The sequence below is a fragment of the Sus scrofa genome, chromosome 1, assembly GCF_054392235.1.
Source record: "Sus scrofa isolate SSC_HxYL_T2T_F1_AM1 chromosome 1, Sscrofa_HxYL_maternal_Yorkshire_Landrace_v2.0, whole genome shotgun sequence".
Taxonomy (NCBI): domain Eukaryota; kingdom Metazoa; phylum Chordata; class Mammalia; order Artiodactyla; family Suidae; genus Sus; species Sus scrofa.
This window is the reverse complement of record NC_139383.1, coordinates 195,488,548-195,504,197: the sequence shown is the minus strand read 5'-3', so window position 1 is coordinate 195,504,197 and position 15,650 is coordinate 195,488,548. Positions and strand designations below refer to the sequence as shown.

General features: G+C 42.3%; 1 protein-coding gene across 13 annotated transcripts in view; it reads right to left on the bottom strand.

Annotated features, from left to right (window-relative positions):
• Positions 1–2,047: 2,047 nt before the first annotated feature.
• Positions 2,048–15,650, bottom strand: part of FBXO34 (F-box protein 34) — a 90,326-nt gene continuing 76,723 nt past the window's right edge. For all 13 annotated transcript variants that reach the window (NM_001258439.2, NM_001444644.1, XM_021067582.2 and 10 more), the window contains one exon: positions 2,048–5,258. In NM_001258439.2, coding sequence (NP_001245368.2) covers positions 3,119–5,248 — 2,130 coding nt within the window. In that variant the 5' untranslated portion in view covers positions 5,249–5,258 and the 3' untranslated portion in view covers positions 2,048–3,118. The remainder of the gene's footprint in view (positions 5,259–15,650) is intronic.

The following is a 15,650-nucleotide window of genomic DNA, read 5'->3' as shown; positions in this document are numbered from 1 at the left end:
GGGAGCCACCAGCAAAAAACGCACAGCTCAGTTAACCAGCAAAACTCCCACGGCTGCTGTGGACGTGACTCTTACCAAAAAAACTCCCATGGGACCAACCGTGGTCAGATCCCTTCATGCTCCTTTCAGGTTTGTCACACTAGATGGAAAATTACAACAGAGCCCAGAGCAATTAGAACTTGCCAGCAGCCCCTCACATCAAGACGATCATTAGAGGACACAAACATTTTTATGGCGCATGGACTGTGTGTGAGGCACTGAGTGGGTGGCATGACCCGGCTGCCCTCCATGGGCCCAGAGTGGAGCAGGAGCAAGACCCATACATGAAAGGCAGGTGATGTGCATGAGGCATTAAAGGGCACCTGCCAAACAAGGTGGGCAGGATGGGAGGGGTCTGGAAGGAGGCACCTGCTACACACAGCTATCCATGTATCAGGGCAGGGAATGTGGGCAATTGTGGACAATCCTTTTCCATGGCTGCTGTAATGCTGGGGTCATCCTGACAAAGCCTGAAAGAAGTTTTCATCTTGGCCCTTTCCCCTTTCCAATTCACCCCTGCCTCAGCTATCTGGTCTCAGCCATTGAGCCAGGGACAAAGCCAAACTGTCCCAGAGATGGGGGAGGAGCTGCTGATTCTTCCAGATGTTCTCTGGTTCAGGTTTTTCTTCCAAATGGTTAAAGGAGAGGTGCGGGAGAAGCTAGGCCAAGCATTATCAGAGCCTCTGAGCAGAAGCTGATGGAGGAAGTTTTCTTTATTTGGCTCCCCACAGGGGTGGAGTATTAGTGAGCCCAGGGTCCCCATGCCCACAGAGTCACTTACTTTCTTATGAGCGAGTCTACTAGGATGCTACAGCACTGCAGGAAGACAGGGAGTATTGCACTGCTGAGGAAATGAAAAGTGAGCTGGTTTCCCCAGCTTGGCACTAGGGGGCTCTGAAGCCAGAATCTTTCTGCTAAGAGAAAAGCCACACTGGTCTAGAAATGAAGACCAGGGGAGAGTGTCCACCCTGGGCATATGTAGAACCAAGAGCCAAAATAAATGAGAGCTAACATTCACCAGGCACTTTCCACACAGCAAGCTGCATTAAGCCCTGCGTGCACATCTTTAATCCTAAAGTAGGAGTCATAACAAACCCCTAGGAAGGTACACTGAGATTGCCAGTTTGGATCAAACCAGAGGAAAGAGGACAGGCACAGGCAGCTTCAACCCAGGGGGTGGAGAGCATTCCCCACATCTCAGCTGGAGGAGTCCCGAAGGACACCAACACCCTGAAGGGAAAGTCCGCCTTCGCAGCCCCTTCTCCATGCTGTGTCATACAAATCCAGCCAAATTGACAGAGGTATCATCGCGATTTGTCCTGCTGGGCCAACCTGTTCTGCATCCAGAGACACTTCAGTTTTGGTGCTCCCTTTCAGGGAGGAGCAGCTATTGCCTAAGGAGAATGAATGGCAGAAGCAGCCACTCTGTGGCCACCACCTACCTCACCACCAGTAAACTTGGGCAAAGGCTACTCAACCTTTACATACTCCTGTGGGACCATCCCAGGCTTCTCTCACCACTTCCCCATCAGCCCCACCCATGGAACACTTACCACTGATTCTCTACAGCCCAGAGCTGATGCTGAGGCCAGGCGTTTTGGGTGGGTACTCAGTCTCAAAACAACCTGGCTCGTTGGTCCTCCATGGCAGCTTTTTGGGGCCTGATACCTTCCAGCCCCGTTAAGCATTACAAGACCACAGGGCTAAACATATCCTCAATGCCTTCTGAACAGTTAACTCACTGTGCCTAGATCATACCCTGATCATACCAACAGGAAATGCTGTGGGCTGCTGGGAAGACCAAAACATGTTAAAGGGTTGCAAAGGGTTGTAATCTCATAATGTAAAGTGAAGATGGTCTCTTTCCAGTGGCAGCAATGAATTCTCTCCCCAACTCCAACAACTCACAAAAAATTTTGTAATTCTTAGGACTTAGTTCACAACACCCTTCTTCAATATCATCTTAAAAAGACAAAAACAAAAAAACACCAAATATGCAAACCTCAGGTCCCATTTAAGATGCATGTTTTTATTGAAGTTTAACCAGACAGAAAGAATAAAATAGACAAGAATGTTATAATCTGACTATATAATATTCTTTCGTTCTTGGTGGATCACTAAAATATAACAAAGGATTGTTTTCTATGCTAATTTTAAGGTTGTCCAGTTAAACCATTATTTGGTATCCTTTCAACAGATTACCCTCTTAACTGAACATTCATATATTATACAGAAACAAACATTCATATATTATACAGAAAACATTCATAGTTTATTTGGGAAACATTCATATTTTATACAGGATGTACAAATTTGAGACGAAACAATAAAAAAAAAAAACCCACACAACTGTAGCTGCAACACTATCCTAGCTGCATTGTGGTGATTATGTTGTTCGGTCAGCTGTCCACTATTTACAACTGCATTTTAATAGTGTTATTTACAGAGGAGCCAAAAGCACTCATCTAAAGAAAAGGCGCTCAGGTTTAATGTGCACTTTCACAGCCCTATGAAACCACAACCATTATATACACTGTAAACACCACAGGGCATGAAATCCATCTCCAACCACAAACATCAATCTCACAGATCAAGCATACAAGGTCTAAGGTAAGGTGCCTGACTTTTCCTTTGTAAGTATACTTTTCAACCAAGAGTTCTACTATTCTTTTTATAGGATACTCTTCACTTATTTCAGATATGGTGCCAGTGCTCAAAACATTCTTGGAACCCCTTTTTGGGGATCGCCTACATGGTCTGCAATGAACTTTTCTCAACATTCTTGACGGTGGCAAGTCTTCATCCTTTGAGGAAGGATTTCATTTGAAAAAACAGGCACAGTTACTCACAGCCAAGTAAATCAAACTGGGGGATACCACCATGGACCAGCAGAAAATGATGAGACCAAGTTTCTTGTACAGCTCCTAAATTGAAGAGTTTGAAGATGCCTGAGCAATGGCAGTCGTGATGGAGTAAGAAGAAATTCTCCTGGAGTGATGACTCTGAGATGCAACACTCGCTGGAATGGTGTATCTGGGTGGTATCTGCAGTTGTAAAAACCAGTCCTTTGCCTCCCACATTAGTATTCCTCTTCGGTTTCAGTCCCTTTCGCTTTCTTATGGATTGCGCGATTAAAGCTGTGGCAGGCAGGGACCCAGTGATTGTCATGAAGCCCCAGCTTACAGCCAGGGAAGCCCTTCTGAGACCGGTGGCAGCACATCCAGTATCCTGGCCCATAGGGCAATGCCTGGCAATAAGGCTTGGGGTGCCACCGGCACAGGGACACATCGCCTTTCACATACTTTTTCTTGCACTGCTTGCAAGGATCCTCTCTATAGCGTGGATCCCGGACCCAGCGAGAATCTGCTGGCCGGATATTGTAATATTCGATGATAAACTTGAAATAGCAGCAGGTACATTTAAGAGCCACCAAACTCTTTGTGGGCAGTAACCTGAAGATTTTCACCATAATGTGGTGGGGCAGAAAAGCCATGTACTGCTGAGGTTCCAGCAGCTGCTGGATTTTAAACCTTGTCTCCAGAAAGTCATGTGACACCTGCTTCTTCCAAGTGGATGCCTCCAGCACTGGTAAAGTACTTTCCATAGGAGAGGCCAGCGGGTCAAAGGCATCAGCTGAGATGGTTTTTTCCTCAGATGCACTATCATCCTCAGCATCACCTTCAAGTTGACTGGCCTTGGAAGACTCTTCTGTTGTGCTTTCATTTAACTGGGAACAGCCCAACTGGTGCTGACCAGACGGCAAGAAGAATAACATCCCTGGAAGTGGATCTTCATGGGACTGTAGACCAGAAGGCTGGTCCTTCTTGACCTCGGACACAGTGATACTAATGCATAAAGATTCTTTTCTCCTCTGATCAGGATTTTGGCTAGCAAGCGGCACAAGCTCTTCACTCATACAATCAACAGCATCTGTGGGCAATTCAATGGCTTGGGGACAGGTGCGAGGAGAAAAAGGTGACCCCACAAGTTCCTCTGTCATTTCCACATCATACTTATTGCGGCTTTTCATGGCAGTCTGCTGATCTGGCTCTAATTCTGCACTGTCCATATGGAAACTCACACCCACTGGCAATGGAGTGCCAGCCCAGGCCTGGTCCACCTTAGGAGAACAACGGTCAGCTCTTAAGGGGTCACAGACCACAGATACAGACACTGCAGGATTCACCTGAGTGTCAGGTACCTCCAAGGCACCTTTGTTTGTTTTGCTTTCCTCAGCCTGAGTGCCATTCACAAGCAACACGCGGCCCACATTGCGATGGAAGCTATTATTCCTGGATAGGCTCCCAGGCTCACGCTGGCTCTGCCGTTTCAGGCACTCAGACTCCAGCTTGGCTACCATGTCGAGGACACGGACTGGCTCGCACTGTGGTTCCCCAACCTCAGGATTTCTCCTTTCCGTGGTGGCTTCTTCACACACTCGTGGGGCAGAGAAGGGCTCGGAGGCTGGGGGCACACCTCTGGATTGCCCAGAAAGCCTCACCACAACGGGTGAGTTATTGCAGTTTTTTGCACAACTGGCTAGCAGAGCACTGGCTCTTTGCTCGAGGAAAGCAACCATCTGTATGACTGACAGAGGCCTCCCCGTATAGACACCATCCCCACTGTCACTCACACAATGCACAGAACAGTGCTCGATGCCACATGCAAAAGGCTCAGGCTGGTAGCACCTGCTGTTGACTTCCTTCATCCTTTCTAACTGTATCTTGGCTTTTTTAAGATCCCCTGATTTTTTCCTTCTTTTAGTAGCTCTCCCATCGATATCCCAGGAGCTTTTTATTTTCATAGATCCTATTCTATTGCTACACTGGTGAGCTGCAAAGAATGCAATCTTCTCCTTGGTATTTCCTGGTTTCACAACAGCCCAGATATCAAGCGGCCCTTCTCCCTCTTCACCCTGGTGGATGGTTGCAGATGGCGTGTTCTTCTTGACATTAACATTCAAGCTGCTCTCTACAGAACTCTTCCCACTCATACTGCACAGAACATTTGGAGAAAGGATTCCAAAAGGCTTTCGAGATGATGTTTTACCAAGAGAGGCTGAAGGAAAGACACTTGGTTTCATACAGCTAGCTTTGCATTTTTCATCATTTATAGCCTCTTGGTGGCTCATAGGAGTTCTCAGAGTTTCCTTGCTGGTTTCCAGAGGTCGCATTTTCTTCTGGAGTTTCCAATATGGCTTTAGGTGCATAACAGAGGCCCTACAGGAAGAAAACACATATTCAATTAAGATACTGATTTCATTTTTAGAAAAGTTGTTTTAAAACTTAACAATGAGATGGTTCTAGCAAGTAACAGAAACATTTTCTATCAGTTCACTAAATCTTTACCAATTCTCATCTCAGCTAATGTACAGATCAAGAATAACAAAAGCAAAAGCATACTTTCTAAAGTGTGCACAGGCCAGAAAATAAATGGATGCATTTCAGACTGAGTGACTAGAATGAGTTTCAGAAATGGATATTAGTTAACATTCTATACATAAAATTAGTACTTTATATATAAAGAAAACTGGGATTTCCCTGGTGTCTCAGTGGATTAAGGATCTGTGATCACTGCTGTGGCTTGGGCTGCTGCTGTGGCTCGGGCTGCTGCTGTGGCTCAGGTTCAATCCCTGGCTTAGGAACTTCTATATGCCGTGGGTGCAGCCAAAATAAATAAATAAATGTAAAGAAATTTGAAGACATTCCCTTGTGATGCAGTGGGTTAAGGATCCAGTGTTGCCACAGCTGCAGCACAGGCTACAAGTGTGGTGCAGGTTTGACCCCTGGCCCAGGAACTTCCACAGGCCAAAAAAAAAAAAAAAAAAAAAGAAGATGTAGTCGTATATAAATGGAATATCATTTGCCCATAAGAAAACAATGAAATGATGCCATCTGCAGCAACATGGATGAACTTAGAAATTATCACACCGAGTGAAATAACTCAGAGAAAGACAAATATCATATATCATTCATATATGGAATCCCATAAAAAAATGACATAAAATAATTTATTTATACAACAGAAATAAAACTCACAGATTTCAAAACCAATCTTATGGTTACCACAGATGAAACCACTGGGGGGAAGAAAAAATTGGGATGGTGGAATACTACTGTATAAAACATGATTAATGATGGGAGTTCCCATTGTGGCTCTTCAGGTTAAGAACCCAACTAGTATCCCTGATGATGTGGGTTCAATTCCTGGCCTTGATCAGCGGATTAAGGATCGGTGTTGCTGTGAGCTGTGGTGTAGGTTGCAGATGCAGATCGGATCTGCCATTGCTATGGCTGTGGTATAGGCCAGCAGCTACAGCTCTAATTCCACCCCTAGCCTGGGAACTTCCATATGCTGCAGGTTTGGTCCTAAAAAAAGAGGAAAACAAACAAACAAACAAACAAAAAACACATGATTAATGAGAACCTACTGTATAATACAGGAAAATCTATTCATTAGTTCATAATAGCCTATATGGGAAAAAAGAATGGATATATTTATATGTATAACTGATTCACTCTGCTGTACACCTGAAATTAATATTTTAAGTCAACTATACTCCAATAAAATAAAAACAAAGATATCCCTGAAATAGATCAGATCAATTTGGTTTCTGATCTTTGGCAATTATATCTTAAATCATTTCTCTTTATGCTTTGTAGCATTGTTAACAGCTTTATAGTCTATAGAATATAGAAGCTTTATATTCTATAATTTAATCTTACAAAAAGAGCCACCTAGAATTCAAGAACTAGATGATTATATATGAATAAAATAAATGAATAAAAAAGGCACATCTAGTGCCATCTCTCTGTGTCAACAATTTTCTGCTTTTCCATATCCCCTCAATCCCTCTCTAAGTAAAATGTAAGAAACTGAGATTGTTGAAAAATCCAATTAATTCTCACATAATGATCTCATTACAGACTGTCTGTGAATAAATTTAAACTTCAGCAATGTGTGTGTCATTCTGCATTGCACAATATGTTCTCTCCTTCTTCCTCCCCCACACATTATTTTAGGGTGCTATTATTGATAGAGAGGGACATGTGGAAGAAACTAATGTGATTACAGAGACTTTTGTTTGCATTTATTAACCTGTAAAGTCAGCTCAACTGACACATTACTGATAGACAAGATTTTAGCAGGATTAAAATAGGAGATAATCCCAGGGAATAGAAGTGGGGAAAGGTACAACAGGGAAGAAAAAAAGCCAATAAGGTTATTTGATGCAACCAGGATGACTGCTGGAGGGTGGGGTGATTCCGTGGGACCACCCAAGGGAAGCAAAACCTTTAGGCCCAGGCTTGGGCTCCCCCCGGGTTGAAGGATGCCCTGAGATATTAACCTTACCCCTTCCTTTGCTAGGCTTGAAGGACCTAAAATTGAAAAGTATTAGCAAGACTTAGAGAAACTACAAAAATCCGAGCTCGGGTTGAAATCAGTGGCAGACCAGAAGGATACGACACAGGGCATCAGGGGTATCTACCGCAAAAATCCATAGAGTAAAAATTCTGCATCTCTGAATTCCCATTGTGGCTCAGCAGTAATGAACCCGACTAGTATCCATGAGGATGCGGGTTCACTCCCAGGTCTTTTTCAGTGGATTAAAGGATCTGGCATTGCTGTGGCTGTGATGTAGGCTCCGATTCAACCCCCAGCCTGAGAACTTCCACATGCCAAGGGCGCAGCCCTAAAAAGACAAAAAAAAAATCTGCATCTCTAAGAGATTACACCAGATGGTGGCGCTTTCCCCAGCCCCCCACCTCACCCCCTAAAGATGGCACTGCAGGAAGCTCCAGCCAGGTTTCCATGGTTGCCAATCTCTTCTCACAACTGTATTTTAAAGGTTTACCATAATAAAGTCCTGCTTCCTTGCAATTAAATAAAACGCAGGATTACAGCACCTACCCACACAAGTATTAGTTAGAGGCTCAGAAATGTCCTTGTAAAAAATTAAGATCTCTGCACCCAATGAATCAGAATTTCAGTGCTCAGGCCAAGAATCTGTTTTTAACCTTAGATTTAATTTGGAAGGGACTTTAAAGGTCATGTGCTAGGTTTGATATAAGAGTGTCAGTGGGTCCCTGGATTTGGGCGGGATTCAGGGCTACTGAGAGGGGTAAGGTGGAACTACCCCACAAAAAGCCAAGCAGACAGTCCACACCAAGCATCTACTCCAACAGCTGGGCAAAGATAGACTCGTTTTCTTACTTGTTATTCTTTTTAAAACACAAAAAAGTTGGAGTTCCCATTGTGGCTAAGTGGGTCAAGAACCGACATAGTGTACGTGACAATATGGGTTCGATCCCTGGCTTCACTCAGTGGGTTAAGGATCTGGCAATAGCTGCAAGCTGCAGTATAGGTCGAAGATTCGGCTCAGATCCACTGTTGCCATGGCTGTGGCATAGGCTGGCAGTTGCAGCTCTGATTCGAACCCTAGCCTGGGAACTTCCATATGCCTCAGGTGCAGAGAAAGGGAGGGAGGGAGGAAAGAAAGGACAAAAAAGTCAGTGGCTATTTTACTGCCAAATTTCCTCTCCAATTTCAACTCAAAACTCAGTTCCTTTTTTTTTTGGCCTAACTCTTCATATTATTTACATATTTATTAAAGTCCTATTGAAGTATAGTTGATCCAAAACACTGTGACAACTTTCGCTGCACAACAAAGTGACCCAGACATACATACACATCCATTCCCCTTCTGAAGCCCTTCCCACATGGATTACCACAGAACATTGTGCAGAATTCCCTGCACTACATAGCCGCTCCCCACTGGCCAATCTCTCCACATATCACAATGTGCACACACCAATCCCAAACCCCTGATCCATCCCAACATGTCCCCCTTGGGAACCACAGGCCCACTTTCAAAGTCTGAGTCTGCCTCTGCACCACAAACAAGTTCACCTGCATCCTTTCTTCAGATTCCACAGAAAAGTGACATCACATGATGCCCATCTTTCCTGTCTGACCCACACCACCCAGCATGACAATCTCGAGGTCCCACGCCTAGAGTTGGATCTAGAGATGCTGCAAATGCTGCAAATGGCACCATTCTATTCTCCTTTATGACTGAACAACACTCTGCCATATATATGCACCATACCCTCTCCATCCACAGACATTCAGGTTGCCTCCATGTCCTGGCCACTGCAAATATTGCTGCAATGAACAGAGGGGCACACACATCTTTTTGAACTATGGTTGTCTCCGTTTCTTTGTGACACTGCTTCCCCAGCTCTTCTGTTCTTCAGCCTCTAAACACTGATGTACTCCTCAGAGTTCTTTCTTTCTCTAACCCATTATTACTCTTAAAACTATGAGATCACTTAGATATATAGTTTAACAACTACAGACTGATGACTCTCCCAAACTTCACATCCTATGACATGCCTAACAGACATACTCACCTGGATGTCCAAAACAATCTCAAAAATCAACATAGAAATAAAAGCAAAAATAAAGAAATAAAAGCAAAAATAAACCAATGGGACCTAATCAAACTGACAAGCTTTTGCACAGCAAAAGCAACCATTAAAAAAAAAAAAAAAAAAAGACAGCTTATAGATTGGGAGAAAATAGTTTCAAACGATGCAACAGACAAGGGCTTAATCTCTAAAATATACAAACAGCTTATACAACTCAACAGCAAAAAAGCCAACAACCCAGCTGAAAAATGGGCAAAAGACCTGAGTAGACATTTCTCCAAAGAGATATACAGATGGCCAACAAGCACCTGAAACAATGCTCAACTTCACTGATCATTAGAGAAATGCAAATCAAAACTGCCATAAGGTACTACCTCATACCAGTCAGAATGGCCATCATTAATAAGTCCACAAATAACATGCTAGAGAGGGTGTGGAGAAAAGAGAACCCTCCTGCACTGCTGGTGAGAATGTAAATTGGTACAACCACTATGGAAAACAGTATGGAGGTACCTTAGAAAACTATATATCTAGAACTACCATATGACCCAGCAATCCCACTCTTGGGCGTATATGCAGACAAAACTTTCCTTGAAAAAGACACATGCACCCACATGTTCATTGCAGCACTATTCACAATAGCCAGGACATGGAAACAACCTAAATGTCTGTTAATGGATGAATGGATTAAAAACATGTGGTATATATATACAATGGAATACTAGCCAGCCATAAAAAAGAACAAAATAATGTCATCTGCAGCAACATGGATGGAACTAGAGACTCTCATAGTGAGTGAAGTAAGTCAAAAAGAGAAAGACAAATACCATATGATATCACTTATATCTGGAATCTAATTAATGGGACAAATGAACCTTTCCACAGAAAAGAAAATCATGGACATGAAGAACAGACTTGCGGTTACCAAGGGGGAAGGAATGGAATGGACTGGGAATTTGGGGTTAATAGATGCAAACTATTGCCTTTGGAATGGATGAGCAATGAGATCCTGCTGTGTAACACTGAGAACTATGTCTAGTCACTTATGATGGAGCATGATAATGTGGGGAAAAAAACAATGTATACGTGTGTGTAGCTGGGTCACCTTGCTGTACACTAGAAAATTGACAGAACACTGTAAACCAGCTATAATGGAAAAAATAAAAATCATAAATGAAAAAAATTTAATAAATTATTTTAAATAGGAAAAAAAAATCAACATAACTAATGACAGCACCAAGTACCTAGCCAGAAAGTTGAAATACTTGATACATCCTCCCTGACCCCAACCATCCAATCACCAAGTCACTAAAACGGCTCCCCTGTCTTGTTTATCCCTAGCACAACTGTCCCGGTTTAAGCTGCCATATCTTGAACTGTGCTACACTGTCGTTACTTACAGGAAAGCCTAACCTCTTTAACAAAGAGATGCAAGGTCAAGGAACCCACCCCAGCCAACTTATCAGCTTCATTCCTGCCTTTGCCTTACCATAATTCACACTTAGGAAACTTGTTCACAGACCATTACCACAAGACAAGGTATATGAAAACCAATCATACCACTTAAGATATAAATTTTAAGTCAGTTAGAACCATAAAACTAAACAGCCTCAAATTTTATTCATACTAACTGCCACCCATTTCTTCCCATTATCTGAAATTTACTAAATATCTAGTACAATTATGAATAAGATATAGTTACTGCCCTTAAGGAGACAGAGCCGCAGCTGTGGCAGTGCTGGACCCCTTTAATCCACAGCACAGGCCAGGGATTGAACCCGCACCTCCGCCGCGACCTGAGCAGCTGCAGTTGGGTTCTTGACCCACTGTGCCACAGTATGAACTCCCAAGATTAGTCCTGAGGGTATAGAAACAGGCCAGAAAAGCCCTGAAGGAAGACAAATTCCTATGAAGTTCAGTAGATGCTTTTAAGAAACTGAGTAGGTGAGAAATAATGAGAGTCCCAGCTAAGGTGGACCCAAGTAAATGGATTAGTAAGAAAAAACAGGCAAGATTTTAGCTACTTGATTATAAATGGAGGTTGAGAGAGAGGAGTCAAGGATGGGTCCCTCATGGCTACAGCAACTGGATGATTGATGACTGGATCCTTTTAGTGAGATGTCAACAAAGGTAGGAGAGCAGACTTGGAACAAGGAAAGAGGTAAGTTCAGTTACGAAATGCAGCATATAAGATAGAGCTGTCTAGTGAGCAGACTGACCACAAGTCTGGTCAAGACAAACAAGAGGAAAGGAACAAGACAATTGTGATAGAAATACAAGGAAAAAACTTTCTAGACCGATTACAGACAGATGTCTTTTTCCAGAATTTTTGCAATGAACATATATTGCAGACATTACTGTTATAATCAGATAAATCCACATAAAAGTAAAGAGCAATCACTTACGCACCCTACAACAAGGTCAAGAACTGTGTCCAGTTAGTGAGGAAGAGCCATGGTGACTATGCTGTGAGGAGCTGTAGTGGGTGAGTAGAGCAGAGCCAAAAATTCATGGTCAAGGAGTGAATGGAAGGTGAAAAAGTGAGCCTCAGCAACCCTTTCACAAAGTCTGACTGTAAAAGAGAAAATCCTTGCACATACTGTCACCTTAAATCCTTTCCAGGAATAAGGTGAGATATAAAAATGAGTCAAGTAAAACTTGAATGACTTTCCTCCAGCAAAGAAAAAAAAATCTTGCTTTCAAAATAATTCCAGTATTCTTTTTCAACTCCTAACTTCTGATTTTCAGCTCAAAAAAGCTGGAAAAACTCTAACCTAAACACACTTTTACATCCGAATGAAGCCACTGAAGAGAACTGAATTTTGCTTAAGGGGGAAAAAAAAGTGTCCACATAAATGCTCAAGTCTAAAGAATCATACTAATGCTAGTCTATGGAGGACTGAACTTGATCAGTGAGGAATCAAATGGCGATACGGAGTTAGACTAGGGGAAAGGATGAGATTTCTCTTAGTGCTAACAGGAAGCCTAACATCTAAGGCAATGACTGTTTTCTAACTTGCCACTCTTAGTCTACAGTATCTAAACAGGTTAGAAGATAAAGCATTTCCTGCTTCTTTCTGCTTTATTAAAGGTGTAGGAGGAGTTCCCTTTGTGGCTCAGTGGGTCAAGAACCCAACATAGACTTGATAAGGATGTGGGTTTGATCCCTGGCCTTGCTCAGTGGGTTAAGGATCTAGCAATGGCCACAAGCTACAGCAAATTTCATAGATGCACCTCAGCTCCAGTGTTGCTGTGGCTATGGCATAGGCTGGCAGCTGCAGCTCTTATTTGACCCTAGCCTGGGAACTTCCATTTGTTTCAGGTAAAGTCCTGAAGAGAAAAAAAAAAAAAAGTGCAGGAATGCTAATTCTAAAAAGGAGTAATTTATTAGCATAACAGGAGCTACTTTTTATTTACAAAAAGTTCCAGTAATAAAAATAGAATGGTCCCATGGAGTTCCTGCTGTGACTCAGCAGTAATGAACCACCTAGGATCCACTAGGATCCAAGAGGATGTAGGTTCATCCTTGGCCCCACTCAGTGGGTTAAGGATCCAGCATTGCCATGAGCTGTGGATAGGCTGGCAGCTACAGCTCCAATTTGCCCCCTAGCCTGGGAACTTCCATATGCCACAAGTGTGGCCCTAAAAAGCAAAAAAAAAAAAAAAAAAAAAAAGTACCTGAAAGACCCCTCCCATGACATCTTCACAGCAGAAAAAAGTATACAGTAAATACATTCTACAGTTTCTTTAAAAATGTAAAAGCTTCCAGAGAACATCTAATGACCACCTTCTTCTATGGACCATTAGAAAATTCAGCAACTTTAGCAAAGTAATAAATGTATGATGAAATCTTTGTTTTGTTGCAAATGAGGTGGCAGAGCTAAAATGACTTTTAAAGCCCCACAGAGAGACAATGGTAGCATTCAGAATAGAATTACATTAAGAGTCTCTTGGATCTATATTTTCCTTATTACAAATATAAATAAATAAATATCTTAGTTTCAATTATGACAAATAAAATTAAATAATTCTGACATCATCTATTCAAAAACCCTCTACAAAGAACTGTGATGAATTAAATAAGACATGTCATATCACGTAGGAAGCCAAACTAAAAGTATGTAGAAACTGCTTCTATAGCCATTAAAGTGGAAAAAATGCCAACACCAGGAGGTGTGAAAACAGACAGAGGCATAAGAAAAGACTCCCACAAACCTCAAAGCACTGACAGATGCATCCAACTCCCAGAGTGCCTTAAAAATAAAACAGAACAAACTCTAAGCCAGAAAAGACAGAATTTCTCAAACTAAGCTCCAAAATATTGGGGACTGGCTTTTTTCCAAGAGTAAGTTCAGTTTTTTTTTTTTTTTTTAAGGCTTATTATCTTTTTTTATTTTTATTTATTTATTTATTTATTTTTGTCTTTCTGTCTAGGGCCACACCCGCAGCATGTGGAGGTTTCCAGGCTAGGGGTCCAATTGGAACTGTAGCCACCAGCCTACACCAGAGCCACAGCAACGCCAGATCCGAGTAGCATCTGTGACCAACACCACAGCTCACGGCAACACCGGATTGTTAACCCACTGAGCAAGGCCAGGGAACGAACCCGCAACCTCACGATTCTTAGTTGGATCCATTAACCACTGAGGCATTACGGGAACTCCAGATTTATTACCTAAAGTCATTTCATGGGAACTTTGAACTTTACCTCAGGAGGGCTGGATGGTTAGTAGTGCCCAATTTAATGGAAAAATCCTGGAGTTCCCGTCGTGGCGCAGTGGTTAACGAATCCGACTAGGAACCATGAGGTTGCGAGTTCGGTCCCTGCCCTTGCTCAGTGGCTTAACGATCTGGCATTGCCATGAGCTGTGGTGTAGGTTGCAGACGCAACTCGGATCCCGCGTTGCTGTGGCTCTGGCGTAGGCCAGTGGCTACAGCTCCGATTCGACCCCTAGCCTGGGAACCTCCATATGCCGCCAGGAGCGGCCCAAGAAATAGCAAAAAGACAAAAAAAAAAAAGAAAAATCCTTTACTGTCCATTAAAAGATATTAACAATACATAGAATAGCCTTTGGACACACAAGTATGGTGTTTAAGAACTCAAAAATCACAGCTTTCATCAAACTTAGAATTCACAATGGTATTTAATTTCAGGACATGCTTGCTTCATAGTTATCTATGATATAGATTCTGCATCATGATTAAAAACTTCCAGAAAATCAAGGTTTATGATAAGCTTGAGGCAACAATAAAGGATCTGAAAATCCAGAAAAGGTCACAAGTTAAGAAAGCTAGACACACTTTTGCTCTTCTACTGTGATCACAAGAGAAGCACCAGCTAACACAATTTAATAGCATTGTAAAATACTGAATTAATGACATTATCCAAGTTTATGTGGGACTTCTCCCCTCCTCCTTACAGTAAGAGGAAAGGGACATGTCTGAAGGAAAGAACACTTGCTCAAGCTGTTAGAAATTATTAGGTAACAGTTAGGAATAGAGACAAATTTGTTTTGTTTTGGCCACATCCAAGGCATGCAGAAATTCCTGGGCCAGAGATCAAACCCACGCCACACAGCAATCTGAGCCATAGTATTGACAATGCCAGATCCATAGCCCACTGAGCCACAAGGAAACTCTGGGATTAAAGACAAACTCAAGTATTAGATTTTGTTAAAGTTACCATGTTATGAACAGTAGTTCACAAAATTATTTCCTATTGCTCCTGTAACATAATGCAAAACACCCACAAAACTCTGACAAATTACCATTTGACTACCTAAGCTGATGAGGCATCTACAATTCAGTAGCTCCTACCAGAATGAACACCAAATCAAATGAAACCCAATCAAAGGTTTAGTTCCTCTAAAATCATTAAAATATTTTGAAATGTACACAGCGTTACCAAGAAAATTTTGCTTCCACAGATTTCCAGATATTCAGCATTTCTGTTAAAAACCCTCTGTTTATGTCAACTTAAAAAAAGCATCACATAAAAGTAAACATTTAAAATGTTTACTATGTGCCAGACATTGTTCTAAACTCACAATCGTAAAAATAAAACTTAAGAATTGGAGTTCCCATCGTGGCTCAGTGGTTAACGAATCCGACTAGGAACCATGAGGTTGTGGGTTCGATCCCTGGCCTTGCTCAGTGGATTAAGGATCTGGTGTTGCCATG